General features: G+C 34.0%; 2 protein-coding genes and 2 pseudogenes across 3 annotated transcripts; 1 reads left to right on the forward strand and 3 right to left on the reverse strand.

The window, feature by feature from the left end:
• The first annotated feature begins 3,048 nt into the window (after positions 1-3,048).
• LOC143566995 (GLABRA2 expression modulator-like) lies at positions 3,049-6,015 on the forward strand (annotated as a pseudogene). Its single transcript, XR_013141325.1, has 4 exons — positions 3,049-3,286; positions 3,385-3,473; positions 4,635-4,907; positions 5,739-6,015. The product of XR_013141325.1 is annotated as a GLABRA2 expression modulator-like (transcript).
• A 613-nt stretch (positions 6,016-6,628) lies between these two features.
• Positions 6,629-7,291, reverse strand: LOC143567004 (cation/H(+) antiporter 24-like). Its single transcript, XM_077053541.1, has one exon. It carries the CDS (start codon positions 7,289-7,291, stop codon positions 6,629-6,631), a length of 663 nt encoding a protein of 220 aa, XP_076909656.1.
• A 19-nt stretch (positions 7,292-7,310) lies between these two features.
• Positions 7,311-10,015, reverse strand: LOC143567005 (cation/H(+) antiporter 24 pseudogene; annotated as a pseudogene).
• Positions 10,016-18,435: 8,420 nt separating this feature from the next.
• LOC143567001 (uncharacterized) lies at positions 18,436-20,097 on the reverse strand. The gene has a single exon (XM_077053538.1). It carries the CDS (start codon positions 19,852-19,854, stop codon positions 18,535-18,537), a length of 1,320 nt encoding a protein of 439 aa, XP_076909653.1. The 5' UTR covers positions 19,855-20,097; the 3' UTR covers positions 18,436-18,534.
• Between the last annotated feature and the right edge of the window lie 1,641 nt (positions 20,098-21,738).

Consider the following 21,738-nt stretch of genomic DNA (forward strand, 5'->3'; position numbering starts at 1 on the left):
ACGCAATTCGAATAACCGACCCATGTGCAACCTAGGAACGTAGACCTGAATACAACCTAGAACGTCAACCTGAACGCGACACAGAACGTAGACCCGAACCATCGACCTTATCTCGTACGTAGACCCGGAACGTAGACCCAAATGCGACACGAAACGTAGACTATGAAGGTCGACTCGAACGCGACCAAATTGTTGACTTGAGCTTGATGGGGGTTGGATAAAGATGTTGTGGTATTTGTTGTGATAAATTTCAATCCATTTGTTAAACAAACACATTAAAAATGGATTTGGATTCCAATTCGAATTCCTGTTGGAATGTTCATATTCCAAATCCGATTCTTTTCAATTCTGAATCCTATTCAAATTCCAATTCCAATGCAATTCCATTATGTGAAACGAACACGTCCTAAACATTCTAATAGAGATTCCAATTGAATTCCACTGTCGTACCTTTTCAACTCAGATGATAATCACAAGACGTCAATCTACATCAACAGCTGCGGAATGGTACCTTAACTCACTCCTCAATCATCCATGCAACACATAGTCCAGTTCATCCCTTTTCCCAAATCGAACCCTAGAAATTAGTCTGATTCAGAAGGTTTGAAATTTGCTTTTTATGTTAATAATTTATGAACAAGATGTTAGACTATCCACTATCACAACCCAATCATTTATTAAAGGCTAATTTATCTCTCTTCCACCTATACAACCCAACCCAATCCAATATTTCACTCACTAACACAACCCAACCTAAACCAATATTTTATTAAAAAAATATGCTTCATTTTTTTTATCAAAATGTTCAATAATTTTTTATAAATAAAATCATGTTGTTACAATTTTTTAAAAAAGGTTAAAAGTTTTAATTTTTATGAAAAAACCAAGTTAGATATAAAAGTTTGGTTGCAAACTTGGGTTGCTGGAACAACCTAGGTTGCAACTGGTTGTGAACAAAAAGAATTTCTAATTATTTAATTAAAATGTTTTTTTTGTCATTTTGTGCCACCTTGCAACCAGTTGTGATAAATGGTCACCATAGCGAATAGTCTTGGGGCTTTTGTTCTCTCGATTAAGACGAAAATAATAAATTACTTTATACATTGAATTGATGTTCGATCAACGGCAGACCCGGCTCCGAGAAAGCAAAAAATTTTTTTATATAAAAATAGGATTAAACATATCTCAAATGAGACTTGTTTAAACATTTAATATACTTAAAAATAAATATACGTATTGTTTTTAATAAAAATAAATATAATTTAAAAAAAAAATCGGGCCTAGCAGGGTGTTGGGCCTGTGGCCGTCGACCGCCCGCCACCCCTATGGGTCGGCCTTGATCAACGGCGTAGAATCTGGCTGGAAACGCGTCGGTGTCGGCAGTGGGTGTAACAAATGCAGAGAGAACGTAATGATAGCTTGATTTGGTGAGTGAAATGTCTCAATCGCGACTTTAGCCTCGGTACATATGGTTCCTATGACGCGTAAAAATGCTAGCGTAATTCACGGTTTGAGGTGTTGAGTTTGTTGTACGATTTCAAGATTTATTTGCAATCCAATTTAAGTTTAAAGAGCTCGCTAGAATGATGCGTGGGTGGCCAGAACAACCAAGAAGAAGAAAATGACGAAGGTTTGAGGTATGTGTGTTTGGAATTGCTTATTTTTATCAACTTATAACTTATTAACATTTTAAAAGAAATAAGATGTTTGTGATTGCTTTTTGTTGAGAAAGAAAAGCTAATAAGTTACACTTTTTTAACTTATTGAAAAGTTATAATGAGTTAAAATAAGGAATTCCAAACACCTCCTAGAAATGATGTCGTGATAGAGCAACTCAAGTATCAAATTTGGCATAAATGCCCCTTCATATTTAAGTATATTTTGTGTTTTTTTTTTATTTTCAATCATTAAATAAATGTGGAAATTACAAACCTACCCTCATATGCCCCTGCACCCTCATGTGCCCCTTGCACATGATCAATTTTGACAGAAAAGTTAACTGGGTTAGAGACAAATGAAGTAACGTGAAAGAGATTGAAACATACAATATGCTTTCTGCCAATTCTTTTGCTAAAGGACATTCATTGAAGAAACGTTCAAACATAATGATTGTGTTTTTCTATTCTTCTGGTAGTAGAGAGTATATTATTATTATTATTATTATTATTATTATTATTATTAAACGACCTATCCATCACTTGTGGTTTAGCGGTAGGAGGTTTGAGTTCTTCAATGGAGACTCAAGTTCAAATCCCACTTGTGTCACATTTAGATGGATATTGGCAATGAAGGATTTGAGCTAGGTCTTGTGCAAAGGTTGTCAGTTCGAACCCTGAGTCTACCTGGATTTTTGTCCTACCGTGTGTTACACCAGACATATTTGCTCTTGTGGTAGCACAACGGCTGTCAAGTGGTAGTCGGCAGTATGGTTTCCCTTGGGAACACTCAAGCCAAACTCTGAAGCCAGCGCGGGTCCGGTTAAGACAATATAGTCTGGCCAGAGTGATGAATCGGGGCTTTCCAAATTTGAAGAGTGTGGTAGCCTATATTGTTTAATGAAATGTATGTTTCAAACATTTTTTTCAATATAATCATGCTTGAATTGCATTGCGTTGGATTTTTTGTCGAGCTGTGAACTTTATAAACAAGGTCAAAGCTACAACCCAACCTCCACAACTTGGAGAAAGGCAAAAGAACAAAACACTACTACATCAAATAAAATTTACACAAATTAGATTAAGACATCGACTCGTAACTCGATCTATGCTTGAACTAAAGAAAACTATAGAATCTCGTATCACAAATAATATATTGGATATTTACCTTTTATCTTCGATAATTTAAACGATAGGAAACTATGCATTGAATTGATATCATATGAATCACAAAATCACCAAATGTTTTAAAATTTCAATAATTTAAATTCATGAATGGTGTAACGGTTGAATATCGACATGCACCACCGCTATATGTCATAACTCATAAATCGAAGACGCTCCTCATATTCATATCAATTCAAAACCCTTGGAATCTTCTTCTTAATTCGTCCATATTTCAAACCTCCTCACCCAATCCATCCAACAATTATATTAATTTCTTGGAATGAATCCAAATCAATCATCCAACCCTTCATCACAAGATCCAAACCCTAATAATATTAATAATAATGTAGATCGCATCCATCCTCATCCGGTGTCCAGCCAACCGTCACAAACCGCCGTTGTTTCCTCCTCAAATCCAAATCCTTATGCGTTGGCTGCTCCTGTCAGAGATTCTTCCACCAAGAGTACGTCACTTTGCATGCGTTTGTATAATATTTTACTTGTTAATGCCGGCATTGCATGTGGTTGGTTAATATGTTTTTGTGATTGTTTTGTTGTTCAGCAGATACGATGGATTCGGTGAAGGTTATGTTTGGAAGATGGGCGAAGAAGGCCGCCGAAGCGAATATGCTGGAGATGTGTGGCAACATTGTAGGTTTAATTTCATTTCTGAGCTATCCATGTTCTATATTAATTAATTCACGATAGTCAGGACACATATTTGATATGTATACGTAGAATTTTACTCCATTTAGAACCCATAGTTTTCAACCTTTTTGTTGGGATATCATCATTTTTTGGCACATTATATGTTAAGAATTGTTACCACATCGATTAGAAGTGAATGAATGTTTATATTAAGTGTTTTGAAAGGTTACATGGGGATTAATTGGTATTCGGTTTGGGGAGAGTTCTATGTAGTAGACACTTTTTAGCGAGAACATAGAGTCATAGATGGCAAAGGCGCAAAGGGTTAGCCTTGTGCCTATAGGCGCAAGGGCTTAAAAAGAGAGGGCCGAGATAAGTAAGGAACGTAGCATAAATATACGTTTATTTGGGGTTCTTGACATGTTTTAGGCTTGTTTTGGAATAGTTCAGGATGGTTACTGGCCATTTTTGGGTGTTTTAGACCAATTTTCTAAGAATATGCATACTTTTGTCTGAGTTTTCAGCATTTAGTTAGAATCTTGCCCTGGACAGCAGCAAGGCGCTTTCCCCGCGCCTCACCAAAGGACCTATGCGCATGTGATGCCCGGAGGGCCTTTCACAACATAGGGCGAGAAGAAAAGTCATTCATTTTTTCGATATCATAATTGTCTTTTCAAAAAATGGTTAAAATGTGACGTTTATTCATCTCTTTTAAAATTTTGAATAAATGTATTTATAAACAAAAGTCGTTTATTTATAAAACACATATGTAGGTCATGTGATATTTTCCTACACATACATACACATGTATATGCAAATGTTTCCAAATGAAAGAAAACAGCATATTAACAAATTAAGTTAGTGGTTTTTTTATGTATTAACATTGAAGTAAATCTTTTCAAAAATATTAACCACTGATAGAAAAATTAAAAGACTCAGGTTTCTTGATTCCAATTTTAATTCTTGTAAAAATTTGGTTTTCTGCAGTGAACCTTTCTCTATTTGATTAGTGTGATTCCAAGTTTTTAGATCATGTACATTAGAAAAGACCTTACACAGGTGTGAAGCAAAATAACGATTCAACTGTGATTTAGCATTTGGTTTCATGACATTCATTTATAGCTATCAGATAGACTCTTTATTTAATCATTCACTTTGTATCAGTGAAAACGGGCTCCAGCGTCACCGATGCTGCAGTTGGAAGAATTGCACAAGGAACCAAAGTTCTTGCAGAAGGTGGATACGATAAAATCTTTAGAACAACGTTCCAAACGGTTCCTGATGAACGACTTGTGAAGTCGTTCGCATGCTACCTGTCAACTTCTGCAGGGCCCGTTATGGGATTACTCTACATCTCAACTGCAAAGCTTGCATTTTTGCAGTGATAATCCACTTCCATATAAAGTTGGTGAAGAAAAAAAGTGGAGCTATTACAAGGTTAACTTCCTTTTTCACTTATGCTTTATTTCATTTAAATATATTTGTCGCATTACCTGTTGAAGTATACATACTTGTTTGCCAGTGTTATAAACAGGCGAATTGACTAACGGGCCAAAACTGACAAATTTAGATAGGTCAAGTGTGTCGAGTCAGCGAAACACTTCCGTTTTTCTTAAAATTATTTTTTCATAAATAGTTAGTGTGTCACATATGACTATAATATTTGTACTACTTCAATAGTAATTAAAATGTTTTATGCATTGGAAATACAATTTGTGCGAGTTTTGACCTTTTTGACTATGTTTTAAGCTAATTCTGTTTTAGAGTAAGTTACAAATTTAAAACTTTCACATTTCATCCTTAACTAAGGAAATAACATAATTCATCTTTTATGTTCATGAGCTATCACAGTCTACACCATTTCCACCCATGGATGTTATATTTTTCTGTTAAGCCTTGTCATGTGCCATATAAGGTCAGTTTGGTCATTTACACATAATGGATTATTTATGTAAATATGTAACCTATGTAGATTTTTAATAAAATTAGTCCATTATGTTTAAAAAGGACCGAACTACTATTGTCATGTGCAAGGCATATTACAAGTTTAATCTTAATATACGGACGGAAAGCGAAATTCGTATATACTTAACTGACGAAAACTGTAATTTAATTTATTTTTAATTTTATGGGTTTAATTACAAGTCATAACAGATGAATTCATCAAATTTTTATTTACCATTTCCCTTGAAATGAGTGCATGTACATCACACCTCCTACGGTGGTTGCCAAAGCTCCGAGTTGTATGTTTTTTGAAACTACAAATAGGTTATCATCCCATTGGTTCAACTAAAAGCAATCCAGCCTTCTAGAAGCAAATCAAATCCTTCTGAAAAGTACATCCTAGTTATATCTGTTGATGATCATGAATTCTGGTTCATGGGTTTTGTATATTATGACAGTGCTGTCAAAAATCTTCAGGGTGCACACCAATATCCACTCTGCATTGCTACTTCAGATTGTTAAACCATCTTAATTATCAGTTGGTTGTTTGTGATTGTTTCATTACAACATTTATAAAGTTTCATATAATCAATATAATCTACTGTTTTCATGTCATGTGTTCCACTTGTTTTCTGTACTTATTTCTGCTTATACCACAAAAGATTTTTGTCATCGAAAATTAGAATAAGAACTATAAACGATCACACGAATGCGAAAAAAAAACCTTTTATCAATCAAAAGAATCAAAACCAAATTGGTTTTCCTTTTAACCTGAATTGCTTTGTTTAAAAACGACAGCCGTTCATTCATTTTTGCCATGACCCCGAATGAATTTCACTTGAGAAGGATTTTGCATAAGCTCTGGCCTGGTCTTTATGCTTACAAAACATCATCAAAAGAAACGTCTTTCAGTTTCATTACCAATATTATGTTGCGGCAGAATCCAAGTGGCATGACGAGTTGTGGGAGACGAAAAGTCCCGAATTACAGTGGTAAAGAACGGCGTTTTTGAAAGTTAAAGATGAAGTTCGAGCAAATAAATGTAAGCCAAAGATACAAGTACAACAGTCATAATAGTTTTCTTTGTGTGAAGGTATGTCCATGTTTTGTTCACTAATGAATTACAGTCTTTGTAAGCACGTGTGACATACATGTAACGAAAACATGCGCGGGTAAAATTACTAGTTGTACAATTAATAACAAGTAATCAATCATTAACACAAGCTATTAATATACTTTGTAATCTTCCCTTGAAATCCACCCGAATTCATATCTTTATCGCGTAAAACTTGTTGCTGCACTACCAAAACCGAAGCCGTGCTACCTAAATCAACTGATGCAACATAATCACCAATAACACCAAGCTCCAAACTTTCACTCCAACTTGACAAACCTTCAATCAATATAGGATTAATCCCAAGCTTTCTCCCTACAATCCAAAGATCATACGACTCGCTATTCATCGCACGAATAGCAGCCACCGTCTCTTCCCCATTTCGCACCACCACCTCTCGGTACGCCACTTTCTCATTCCCTTCATATTTCACCCAAAACGCAGTCACCAATCCATCATCCAACTTCTTCTCCATTTCATTCTCTCCTTCACCGTTCAACGCGAGGAACCTTATAACCGTAAGCGACACGTTCGGGTTCCCAGCCATACGGTCAGCACACGCCAACGCCTCACGTGCATCCGCCCCACCTAGGAAAAGCATACCCAAATGGTGCCTCATACCAGCCACCGACATTCTCACATTATTCGCTGGCGGCCTAAACTCCCCCTTGTCGACAAGAACCGCAACCGAACAAGGCAAGTGGTCAAGCACCGTGTAGTTTAATGACTTCACATTGTTCTGGACCATATCACTCCCAGCCATGCTTGACAATGGTGACATGTTATAAGGAAGTCAGTTGAGACTTTCGATTCAAAGCGAGCTCGCAAACGTCTTGGTACATGCTTCGTTTGGGTGCAACGGATGTAAACGAGTGAATCTTGATAACATCTCTCTTGTTCTCATGAATCCCTTGGAATGATTTATGTATTGTTCCCGTGTCGTCATCCATGTCGCTCTTGTCGTTGTTGTGTTCCTCCGCATGGTCGATGAAGACTGGGGCAGCGCGGCCGACAAGCTCGACAAGGTGAAGTGCATCGAGCATAAAAGGACTGTGGAGTGAAGGGTTGAATACTTCAAGAAGGTGAAGTATGCTTGGAACACTATCTTCTTCTAGGAAACAAACTAGCAGGTTGAGTTCAGTGTTGGGAGGAGTGTGTTGAATGTTTCTTCGTTTGTTGATCATGTGTGGACGTTTAGGATTGTAGAAGAGGCTGATCATGGGTGTTGCTATACTTGTTAACAAGGTTGAGAAAAGTACAAACATTGTAAATTGTGGGATCCCAATCATCTGCATGCACATAATCATATATTAATTAATTAGAATATATGTAATCCCATTTGATTTCACATCATCAAACACGGCCACTCACTAAAAACACTTTGTCAACCGTTGCAAAATAAATCAAACTTTGAAAATTATTGTTTAACTCTGAACGGTCATTCTGAAAATAATTGCCATACTCTGAAAATTAATGGTTAAAACGAACGTTTGCACGATATTCGGATGGCCATTTAGAAACTAGCAGGGTCACTTTGAAAATTATTGGTCTAACGATTGTTTGATATATATCCAGACAACCATTCTAAAAGTAAATATCAAACTTTTAAAATTATTGGTCAACGACCGTTTGACAAATATTCGAATGGTCGTTCTGAAAGTAGGTGTCAAACTTTGAAAATAATTGGTTAAAATGAGCGTCTAAACAATATTCGGTTGGCCAATCAGAAACTAGGGGTCAAACTTTGAAAATTATTAGTTAAAACGAGCGTCTAAAAAATATTCGGTTGGCCATTTAGAAACTAGGGGTCAAACTTTGAAAATTATTGGTTAAAACTAGCGTCTAAACAACATTCGGTTGGCCAATTAGATGCTAGGAGTAAAACTTTGAAAATAAGTGGTCAACGACCTCATGACATATATCCAGATGGTTGTCTTGAAAGTAAGGGTCAAACTTTGGAAATTATTAGTTGTTTCACCAGTATAGTTCTGAAAGTAAAAGGTTTAAATTTTTGGTTGTTTGACGAATATCCAAACAGTCAGTGTGAGATTAGAGTTAAGACGGTACATGTGTGTATAGATAGGAAGATAAAAGTATAATAGGTAATCAATTAATAGATTAAGAAGTGGATGAAAGTGGGAACGTACCCTGAAGTCAAGCCAATGTATAAACAATAAGTACTCAACTTGACCTCTCAAGCTCATGATTAAACTCAAGGTGACACCTTCTTTTATGGGCATCTCAAAGAAGCGTGTCATAAACAATGTGGACACAAATTTACTCAAATATCCAGTGAGAGCTATTAAAAACAGTGGCTGTAATGTTTCCCCAAGCGTCTCTCAAGGCGAACACATCCGTCATCAAACCCATATTAATGTATGCAAACGGCATAAGAATGTCGCTGATAGACGACTCACTCTTCTGCACCAAAGTGGCTCCTAAAGGCGGACCGTCAGGGATGGCAAGACCGAACCACATTGGACCGTTAGCTAACGCTATCCCAAAGAAATCACTCATGAACCCCCACACAAGAACACCTGCCAATATTGCAACTATGTAAAACTGCTCCACGGGTTTACCTTCCGGTGTCATTTTGATTATCTGAAACATCAACATTCGGTTTCCACCAAAGATGGTTATAAAAAAGAGTACCAATGAGAGTAAATATCCCACGGCAGCCATAGGGCGGGCCTCGCCCTGTTTAACGGCCTCAAACGCAATGATTCCGTACATTCCTATGAGATCACCGATAACAGCTGTGACTAACGCCATGCGTCCAATATCCGAGCTCAAAAGGTTGAGTTCGCGAATGATTGGGTGGAGGACAGGGAAGGATGTAATGGCTAAGGATGCGCTTACTCCCCAAATGGAAGTGGCGGTTTTCATCTGAGGCTCTAACGAGTTTCTCACCAGCAATGCAACACCTCCTGTTGCGAGTAGCGGTAGAACCATGCCGAACATCCCTATATACCATTGTTTTTTTGTTGCTTTTTTGATCATTAAAAGATCCATCTTCACACCCGACACAAACATGAAGTACATGAACGCAAACGAACCGATATTCCTGAGTATGAACGCCGATTGCCCTGGCAACAACCACGCTGCAAGCTTGGGGTTTCGACATAAGCACGATGGCCCAACGATAATACCTGCCTTCAATCAACATAAAGAAAATTACAATATATAGAGAACAGAATGTGTGTCATAATAATAATAATAATAATAAGCCTAATATATATCCAATACTTACAATGATCTCGGCGATAACTTTTGGTTGTTTAAAAGGTTTGAGAAGGTGGTGAATGGTGTGGGTTATGACCAGGACCAAAGAAAGCTCCAACAAGACGAGTGCGAAAGTGGATTCGTTGGGGGTGTTGCCGTAGATAAACATCCCAAAGGGATGTTTTTCATGTATACGAGTGCAAACATAAGCTTCCTTGGGTATAGTCTCCAACGGCGGTATAAGACCAAATGCATGCGTCGTCATAATATAATTTCTATGCCAAGTTTCACAGACAAAATATAAAATTATAGCATGAAACTAAACCCTATTAATTTTTCATGAACATGTCTTGCAAAATGAGAGAGAGAAAGAAATGAGGATGGATAATCTATTGAATGATCGTTAAGAATGGGAGCAACAAATTTGGTGCATTGTTCACCATGGAATTTTAATTAGTTGGTATATATAGTAACAAAACACAAACGTACGATGAAAAATATTTATTTATTTATATATTCCTAATCTCACTTTACATTAGCATCATTCTTTCCTACGCACTTACTTAAATGCTTAGTAACTTCATAAATAGAAACCTTTCTTTTTATATATATTTTAACCAATTCATAAAAAATATCCCTAACAGTTTTTGAGCTTTTTTTCTCAAAAGAGTGTTGGTGGAATAAATATTTACCAAAATGGTGTCCTTTAAAATATATTTATTTAAATGGTGTTGTTGACAACTTTTTTGTTTTCCACTCCCAATATAATTCAATAAGGGTCAGGCTAAATATACCCCCCTGGTTGCTTGTTATACCCCCCATTGGAAAAACCAACTTTAATATTACCCTTTGAAGTTTATATATTTACCAAATTAGCACAAAAACAAGGATTTCATATTTTTTTACAAGTTGCATTTTTTTTATGATTTCGAGTTTTGGGTTTCGGGTTTAGGGTTCGGGTTTAGGGTTTAGGGTTTAGGATTCGGGTGTAGGGTTTAGGATTCGGGTGTAGGGTTTAGGGTTCGGGTTTAGGGTTTAGGTTTTCGGGTTTCCGGTTTCGGGTTTAGGGTTTAGGGTTCGGGTTTAGGCTTTCGGGTTCGGGTTTAGGGTTTTAGGTTTTTGAGTTTCGGGTTTATTTTGTAAAAGATAAAGAGGTAAAATAAGGATATTATAAATATATATACTATTAAAATTAAAAAAAATATAATAAATATTTACAATATTAATACTAAAAAAATAAATTAATAGTAATACTTGATAGTTTGTAATTTGATATATGTAATGAAGATTATTAAGTGAAAAATATGTTGTAAGGACTAATACGTATATAATTAATGTTAAAGGGTAATAGTAATTTATCTGATAAGTTAAGAGGGGTGTATATTTAGTAAAAATGGTGTATGTTTAGCAACACCCTTAAATAAACTAAAAAAAGACAAATGCTATCTCTCTCTCCTTTAAAAAAAATAATAAAATAAAATTTAATCTTTAATGAAATAATATTTGTATGCAGTTTTAAGTTTTCTACCTTTTTTTCTTTTTCATATTATTGTCGTTTTTTTTTCAATTAAAACCTAAAAAATTGTATACGATTGAATTGTTTCTATAAAAACTTAATTATTTTCTAAAAGTATATAGGTTTTTGTTTATTTGTTTTAAAAACATGGTTTTTAAATAGACTTATGTACTGAAACAAATGTTTTAGATAGCATGAGCACTTTTTTTTCCTTTTTTGAAAGGCATAAAACGCGTATTCTTACTACTAATATACAATCAATTTGTAAAATAAATACACCTAGAAATGACATTAATATTTTGGAACAAATGATTTTCAATCTTTTTATTAAATAAATATGTATTATTAATATTTTTTGTTTTATTCTAAAGAAGTTTTTTCCAAATTAGATTTATTCTTCAAAAAATTCGTAACAATACATTTCATTTGAGACAAAATAAACGTATACTTTTGATAAAAAAAACATATTTTGAAAATAAAAAAGAAACATTTTAATATTTTCTAAGATTGATTAAAAAACGTAAAAGCTATATTGGAAATAAGAAAACAAAAGTGGAATTCTAAACAATATCATGAGTTTTTTTTGTAAGATTTAATATTTTTACAACAAATTTTCTTTTAGTTCATCATTGCCACTAAACAAAAATACATATTCTAAAAAGTTATTATTCATGAAAAATCTGATTTTTTTAAGTAAATGAAAATTGTTTTACTTAAAAAAAATATCTATGTTATTTTAAGAGTTGAGAAAAATATTGTGAATTAATTATCTATGTTATTTTAAAATAATACTTAAGAAGATGAACATGAACTAAATAAAGAAAAAACACATAAAGCTAGATTATAAAATATTTATTTTAAAATTAAATTAAAATTACTAGTTTTAAATAATAAAAAAGTACATGAAATGAGGTCTATTTTGATTTAACCAATAAGATTGAGTGTGAGAAACAGAAAAGTTGTTAACGACGCCATTTTGATAAATATAAAAAGTCTCATACTCTGCGCTTATTTGGTTTTTGTCTTATATAGCCTAAATGGTTCAATACATATATTTATAAATAAATAAATAGTACAGTAATGTTTTATTATCCATTTAAAAGAATTTTTGTAGAACATACTAGAACCTATTGTTCATTGGTCACATACCCTGAGTTCCACTATAATATCAATAATTTTACTGTTTGTAACCGGTCACTTTCACTCCGAGGACTTCAGTCGGAGGAGCTCCAGATACCTGTCGTCGCTTCGCTTTACGATTTAATCTCAGGTGAGTCACTAAATCCTACTATTGAAGCTTTGAATACGTAGATCTAGATGTAATCGCATATTAGCTCGCTCGTTTTTGTGCTTAATGTAACGTATTTTGCCTACTGTTTAATTATTTCTATTCTAGGTTTGAAGCTAGATCTAAACGCATTTGATATTATTCGTCCACTAATTAACGAAATCGTTACTGTATTAGACATGTCGTATATATATATATGAATTAGTTACTGTTAACGAAATCGTTACAGATGAGTTTTCGCTGTTTTTGCTATCATACACCTGTATTTGCTATCGTACGCTATCAAGTCATATTTATGCTATTATACATGTTTTTTGCATCTAAAGTATTTGGGTGGGTTTGCTGTTTTTATATTTTTCTTTGAAATTTGCTTTTAAAAATATGTTCACTTAAGTTGATTCCAAACAAACATATTTTTAATGCTTCTGATTTTTCTTTTCAGATCTTGGGAGGCCGGTGGCGAAGCTTAGGCTTAGTTACGGGGAGACCGAAGTCACGGGCTCAAAAATTTTCGGGTTAACGATTCGGTTCGTGTCGTTGATTCGGGTCGGGTCGGTAATTCGATTCGGGTCGGTTAAAACTAAAACCCGTACCAGACACAGTGGCGGACTCAAGATTTTTTTGCCAATGGGGTCCCAATTTTTTTGGTTTACAAAAATTTTCAGGTGGGTCATTATTTGGGTCAAGCCGAGACGAGGCCAAAATATAAAAAAAAACTAACTCTAACACAATTAAATGATTAATTATAATATACATATACAATTTAAATAATAAAAAAATATGCAAAACCATGTTGCCATTATATATGTTGCATGATGATAATGCTATATAGGAGAAACTAAAGAAAAACACAAATACTTTAACTAAATAACTAATATTGACTAGGGTAAAGACCATTAACACAATGCGAGATATGACTATTACATACATACATATTCAGTTATATTATTTTAAGTTGATGTTGGTCATGAGCTAAACCATTCTACCTTGGTTGATGGTCCCAACCTGAACTGAAATGGAAGTCCCAAGCTTCTACTTCTAACAGATTAACATATCAGTTCAATTAATATAGAAAATTAGTTACGAATTGTAGGTTTATTAATTTGCTTGCTCGAGGAAGAAATTAAGCCTGATTATAGTATTTCCATGATCGTTGGATTTTGAGGTGATGAAATAGCCGTGTCTGCTCATATTTTATAACTAGTGATTTTGTATCATTTACTGCTATTGTTTTCATGTAGTATCGGTAGGTATGTAATGCTTTGTAATGCTTACTGAAATGCAACCTCTTTATCAATTTACAGGTTGTTGATTCCGCTGTGCTACCACAGGAAACTTATTTATGTACTTTGTTCTGCTTTGAACTTATTTTGTATTCGGTCGGACTTGATTTGCTTGTGTGTTTCGTTAGTTTACATCGTACGTTTAAGATATGGTTGTATAGCTTTTTATTTATTTTGTATTCGGTTGGACCTGGCTTGTTTATCTGCTTCGTTAACACCTTATTTTTGTATCCTGGACTTAGCCGTACATGTTGGTAAAACTCTCACATAAAGATCCAAAATCCGAGAATGTAACGAAGCCAATTGTACTTTGTGATATGCAATTTCACTATAGAAACAAGATTAGTTATGGGTTTATTATTTATTGAACTAAATATACTTGATTTACAAGGTTCTTTAATAGATTAAAAGTATAAAAGGTTATTAAAGTAAATGGTGATGGTTATGTATTTATTTTCTAACAAAGGTTGGAAAATTAATCATCCTGATTGTACGCTTTATGTTTTTTTTGAATATTTTTTAATAATTTTAAATTAACTTAACATAAAGCTTAACAAAAGTTTATTGTTAGACTATATAAATTACTAGATACAAATCTACCTATTCTAATAAAAGAAATTAATTAAAACAAATGTCATGACCATGTTTCATCCTACAATTTTTTCCCTCCAAAATTTTTTACTTTTAATGTATATTTGTTTTAAAAGTTAAATCATAACATAAAACCAAATTTAACTAAATTAGTTTTCTTTCCATCAAATAAAATAAATATATTTTATTAATATAAACAATACTATTTACATTAAACGTGATATAACAACCATATTGAGACAGTAAAAGTTAAACAAATTTATAATTGGCAAAAACTACAATTAATGTTTTCAGTTAATAAAGTTTATTTTCTCAATTTTTATGTTATTAAATATTTAACGCATCAAGTGATATTCTATTTAAAAAAAAAATTATAAACTTGGGAAATTTTTTATTTTCTATTTTAAATTATAAAAGTTGCCAAGTATATTTATAAAAACATATTACAATTTGATGTATGGCTTATTTTTAAAAGTATGATACTAATGGTGTATGTAAAGTAATTTCATATATTACTGACTATATATCTACCATTGAGTATTTATACAATCTTATAATTGTTTAGTAGATTTTGTAAATTCTTAAAAAGACCCAGTATTGTTGTTTTTATTATGTGAAGTTGGGTTATGTTTCATTTTTCTGTGGGTTGAATGAATTAATTAAGGTCAAGCTAAACGTACCCTTCTGTGCCTTGTCATACCCCCCCCCCCTCCGCACGGAAAAAAACAACTTTTATATTACCCCTCGAAATCATATATATAATAAATTAGCACAAAATTAAGATTTTCGGGTTATTTTCTTACAATGTTGCGTTTTTTTATGATTTCGGGTTTAGGGTTTTGTAAAAGATTATATATATATATATAGGGGAAGGTTAACGTACAATAATAGGTTATCGTACATTACGTACGCGACCTTTCACGGCGTTCGATTAAAAAACACGCGGTGACAATTTCGTAAATAACCCAATAGTAGTTCGCGATAAAATTCATCGATTGAAAATCGATTCTGATCCAAATTCGGAACTCGTCACTCTATCTCATCCAATTTAAGTATGAAATCTCAAAAGTCAATGGCCAAATCAAAATAGAACATCTTTGAACAACAAGAAATCTTTAAAATTGATCAAAAATTGTTGATTTAATCACTCTAATGGATGTGTAAGAGGCTTTAGAATCATCAATCGATTATGAAATTACAGAATAATACACTTAATTGAGCTATGATTAGGGTTCATGTTTAAACGTTCTGCACAAAACTTTAAACGTTCTGGACTTTTTGTATATAACTTCTACACTTTTTGTACAGAACTTCTAAACTATGATTAGTGTTCATGTTTAAATTGAGCTGGGTTTTTATTTATTTATTTATGGTTTTTATTGTTATTGTTATGACTGAATTAAAAAAATGTCACTATATATACTTTTGGGCTTCGGAAGAAATTGAATACATATTTGATTTTAAAGGGAAAATTAAGACAGGTTAACTATTCTGAATACTGAGTTGTTATTAAGAATTTCATTATAATATATTAAAGCAAGAACGAATTCTATTAAATTTGGCTAGAGCACACTTATTATTAAAAATTAAGGCAAGAAATTGGATAAAGATTTGATTTTGAAGGAAAAACAAATCTTAATCAAACCTACTGTGTTGGGGAATTTCTACAAACGATTATCTTTAGATATCTGAGAGTCGTGTAAACACTATCAGATCAAAATTATTTGTGGTTTCCAAATATTTTGATCAGATGAAACTCAAAATTATGAGCAAGAATCAAGTATGAATTCGTGTATGTTATGATGAACCAAAAGAAGTTACGTATGATGAAGATGAATAATATATTAGAGTTGGGTCAGTTATAACTGCTTAGCAGTTATATCACAACAACATGTTTGAAATTCAAAAACATAAAAGACGCTCCTGTTGTTTCATTAAAATTAATAATATATATGTGTTACAAAATTTAATATAATTAAATTTCTAACACTATTTTAATGAAGCAACATATGTCCGAAATAAAAATAAATTTCTAGCTCGACCCCAGCCAGGGGCGCTGCCCCTTGGACCCTGCCAGGGGCTGCCGCCCCTCGCATCCCGCTACCAGGGGCGTTGCCCCCGGACCCCCGCGCCCCTTTAGATTCGTATTACAATTAACTTGATCAACAAGGTAATCCTTAATTACACTAAAATCACTAACACTTTGCTAAGTGGATAGATACAATCTGCACATGGTAAAACTTCATGAGTTCAAGTCCCGTGCTCATATTGAAAGAATGTGCACTTAAAAGTATAGAATGTATGAATTGTCGTTCTAAAAAAATTGTAATCATAGTTTTTAAACGAGTAAGGAATTATTTTATACTTGGCACAAAATAAAAATTTAAGTATCAAACGTCATGCTAATTTTTATTTAACATGCTTAAAAGTTGTTTTATTCTACACAATGTTGGTAGTGAAGGATTGTGATTGGTGGGGTGATGATTGGGTATGAAATGATTGGTGGATGTGTTTTTATGTTTTATTTTTTATAATAATAAGGTAATTATTGAAATATAGGTTACCTAATGACTAACATATGCATATTGTGTATAATGCTCATAAGATGACGTGACGTCGCATACATAGAACGCCCTTATAGAGACGTTATCCTCATTTTTACAACCGAGAGATGATAACGACAAGCATTAAATGCTTGACAGCTTGACTAGACGAAATTAAACATCATTTTTCTTAATCAATATTTTAAGGGACTAAATTAAAAATAAAAACACATCGAGATTTGAAGAAAGAAAAGGAAAATAAATCTAAAAACTATTCAGAATCGTAATTAAAGGTATCAAATTTTAACAGAGTAAATATATCAAGTGTGTAATTTTAATAATCAAAACTCAAAAGGTATCAGATTTCAAATTAAATCAATATTTTAAAAATAATATATAAAATTCCAATCTACGATTTTAGTATAAACACATGCATTTTTTTTAAATTTCATAATATAATATTAATCACAAACTTTTATATTATATTCGAACGATATTATGCAAGCTTAAGTCATGTGTTACGGTAAGGATGAAAGGGCACTAACCCCGCCACCACCTCGGCAATTAGGGGCCTTGGGGCAAAGAACATTGCCACATAGGGGCCTGAAAGGAACAGATGCTGGTAGCGGATGCGAGAGGGAGTTATGTGATGCTTTAAACTTCTTTTATTTAACTATTAATCGATTATGTGACCAATCATTATCTCCACCACATCCTACAATCATATTTCATCACACCATAACACATGTTCTTAACCTAGCATAAGAGCACATTCGCATAAGTACGTGACAATTCGTGATGGGTGTTTGTAGAAAGATTGTGTAAAATGAGAGAAAGATGCAATTGCTTGAAAATCGACAGTCGGCCTTCTGTTCCAATAGCATAGGAATGATGGTTGAGGCTTGGAATCTGGTCTCAAATTCAAAAACTTATTAAACGAAGGTTTCCTACAGTATTAGGTTTCTTTCTTGATAGTGTTTCGGAGTCAGTTAGGTTTGAAGCATCAAAATCAGTACAGAACTATAGGCAACAGTTGGAAACAAAAAATCCGACATGAACTCATGAAGAGCGGTCAGCAACATCCGACCCCTCGTGTCTGGATGGTCTAACTAATAATGTAACAATTTCTAATAATGTAACAATCACTAGAAGGTCCATCATCAACCCATAAAGAGAGTTTGTTAGCACACTACCAATAAATCTAAATACTACTAATAAATATATAAAGAAAAGAACACACGTTTTTCCATTAATAAGAAAAGCATACAAAAAGCCTAATTTTTCAAAAGGAAAAAAAAAGTTACATACATTCCATGAATTGATAGATAGAAAAAAACTTTACAATGCTTTTCATTAATCGATAAATAAATTAGTGGTATGTCAGTAATCTAAATGGCAGTTAAAAAACAACATGCTTCAAAATTATTATTAAAAAGCCATGATATTTTACAATTATGAATAAGAATCTATAAAAATAAAACCACTTGAAAATAAATCATACATATTATTATAACACCATAAAAAAAAATAAAAAACCTATAACAATCCCATAAAAAAAAAATACTAATTCTTTTTCCCTTCCTCATTCCCATCATCATCCACGTAAGCCTTCTTCCTCCTCTCAGCTGTCCCCAACAAACAAATCAAAAGAAAACACGTGGCATACACCCCATGCACCTTCCAGCTAGTCTTGGGTGGTTGCCTGAGCACCGCCTTATGAAATACCGTCACATAATAATGCAACCCAACCGCCAACCCCACAAACGTCTGTCCAAACCCCAACAGCTTACACACAACACTAGTATCAGTCGAAAACACCAACACAAGGTACATTAAAAGAAGCAAAAGGTACAAGACATATGCCAATGTTTGCAGCAGCTGTAGACAAACGTAAGTCGACTGTGAAGTGGAGTAGAAAAACTTTAACGGTTCGAGTCCGGTAACTAGTGATGATAATGCGAGGATTGAGAAGTAAATGGAGAGGTAAATTTGGATGAATATTATTAACTTTTGGAGTGAAAAGTATGCTTTGATACGGTTGAATATTAAAGAGACTAGTAAAAATGGGATTAGTATAAATGCGAATGAAATGAAGGAAGTGGCAATGGGTGCGTATTTTTTACCGACTATGGGGTTTACTCTTGTGGTAATTTGTTTATTCGCTTTGTTGTAATAAGATTTTGAGGTTTTTGACAGTGCTTCTAAATCCGGAATAAATGTTTCTTGGAATCTTGTTGGGAGGTCTCTAAATTCCGAGACTAAATCGTTGTCTTCATTGTCTTCTTTAAAAGTCAAAGTTGTTGACTTTTGGTCTTTTTTGATGGGTTTGGGTTTTTTAATCTGATCTGATGATTTTTGGGTCAAATTGGATGTGGGTTTTGTGGGATTTGTGGTTTTTGATATGGGTTTTGTGTTTTTTGAAATGGGTTTTGTTGAATTTGTGTTTTTTGAAATGGGTTTGGTGGAATTTGTGGTTTTTGAGATGGGTTTGGTGGAATTTGTGGTTTTTGAGATGGGTTTGGTGGAATTTGTGGTTTTGGAAGTGGGTTTGGTGAGATTTGAAGGTTTGGATGTGGAATTGAGTTTCTTGATGATGTTTTTGTCTTGAATCTTGGTGGAATTTGAAGTGGATTTGGATTTGGGTTTGGGTTTTGGTGTGATGAGTTTGCTCTTGTTTTTGGTTTGGGTGGTTGTACCAAGAGGATCAAGAGTTGTACTTGACATCTTCTTGACAGACAGTTGAACCCCATCTTCTAAATCATCTTGGACATGAATCTTCTCCAACAAATCTCTCCGACCCACAAGTTGAATAGAGGAACAAGGAGGTATAGATAATAAAGCAAAGAGTGTAAGCAAAAGAACTACCTTTGTGAGTGGAGCCATGTTTGTTTGATTGAATCTATGTCAGATTTAGTGACAGGTCTTGGAGGCTGAGATGTAGAATTGGATCTGGGGAGTGGTAATAATAAAGATGGAGGGTGGCATGTGGGTGTGAGAGTGTCGGTGGGTGCGGTGAGTGAGTGTGAAATGGAGAAGATGGGGATGGATGAAAGGATGGAAGAAAATGGCTTTTAATGAGGTCTGGATTCACATGTAGATGTTGTTGACATGAAATATGATTATTCTATTCACTCTTCCTCAATTTCAAGAATTATTATTATTATTATTATTATTATTATTATTATTATTATGTCCAAGATTTTTTAAAATGAGTTACCGACTAAATTTACTATATTAGGATCCATTTGTCTTTTGATCAAGGGAAAACCTTCATCTAAGGTCAATGCCGGTGAACACTCGTTCAAATGCACGACAGTGCGGTGAGGTAAATTCGTTTAGTTCAAGGATTCAACTACTGAACGCCACATACTCGCTTAGTCTCTGGTTATCAGTTGGTACCGTCAAAACTAAATGATAGGGGCATGAATGAAACATAAATCACATAAAACACTAAGTCTCTTATGTACCATTACACCGTAAACATTATTATATTATTATTTTGAATGGCGAGCTTCTATAGAAAGAAATCTAAATAAATAAAAACAAAACCTCCATGTGGTTAAAGAGTATACAAAATATGTATCAAAGCTCATCATTGTTAATTTGGACACCTTAGTGAAAACAAAAAATAAAATTAACGGACAAGGTATGACCAAAATATAAGAAATTTTAATTTAATTAGAGTAAGGTTACATACCAGAAAAGGCAGTGAGCAAGTTTCTCTCCTATGAACTATGAAGTGCCCGTATCATCATTTGACTCATGAAGTCAAACTAAGTGGTAAGGTTCAAAACCATACATTGACTTATGGTAGTTAGTGGACACCCCCGAACATCTTGAAAGTTGAAATTCCCTTTCGTCTACTTTACCCAAACCCATTTTTAACCAACATATCTTTTTATGAACATCTCACCTGCCCCGTCACCTTATCCAGGGTAGTAACTATTAGGCTACTTGTTGTAGATGGTTGGGCCTTAACACAAGCTACACCGTGTTGAGTCATTGAGGCGGGGGCATTATCAGACATTCAGACGCCAGTTAGTCAAGTAACGATCTTGATAATAAGAAAATGGTGGGGCCACCCCGATTTAACCAATCACACATTTTCGTTTATTTAATGTCTAGCTAAAGCATAACGCGCGAGTTAGCAAGTGGGTTGGTTAAAACCTAACTTCCTACATGACAGTGACGTGACGTTTTAACTAACTAGAATGTTAACACCCAATTCGCCAATTACCCGTTGGTAGTATTGTAGGAAGGAATCGTATTATGATACCAAAAGTGTCGTGAATAAGGAGGTACAATTGGGACCACTACAAGTACAAGAGACTTATAGAAAAAAGCACCAACATGGAAGCACCACATGTTTAACAAATACACGCTTACTTGGAATCATATTGAAGGTATAATAAGATAATGGATTGAAGACTCTCACGACACCGGTTCCTAAGGATGACACAACTAAGGTTCACTCAAGAAAGCTAGATCACCTCTCGGTCTCACTAACAAACTCTAACTTACACTTAGTTGATTTTAAGAACAAACCGGGAAACGAATTGTTAAAGTGCTCTAATGTCGACTCTCCTCTCGGTCTCACCGACACACTAACCTAATAGAGACGAATACTACGCAACCAAGGATAGAGGAACAATTTAGTTTAACTTAAACTAGACCAACTAATCGCTCAAAAACCCAAACCCGACAAGAACCGAACCTGCTCTCGCGCGATCCTAATTCTAACAAGCAAAAGCTATGAGATGAGTTTAC

Source organism: Bidens hawaiensis, unplaced genomic scaffold, assembly GCF_021521415.1.
Source record: "Bidens hawaiensis isolate Kalapana, Puna unplaced genomic scaffold, B.hawaiensis_p1.1 tig00023194_1, whole genome shotgun sequence".
NCBI lineage: Eukaryota > Viridiplantae > Streptophyta > Magnoliopsida > Asterales > Asteraceae > Bidens > Bidens hawaiensis.

Coding starts and splice junctions, on each gene's coding strand:
- LOC143567004 (XM_077053541.1), bottom strand. CDS start 7,291: ATGGCTGGGAGTGATATGGTCCAGAACAATGTGAAGTCATTAAACTAC.
- LOC143567001 (XM_077053538.1), bottom strand. CDS start 19,854: ATGGCTCCACTCACAAAGGTAGTTCTTTTGCTTACACTCTTTGCTTTA.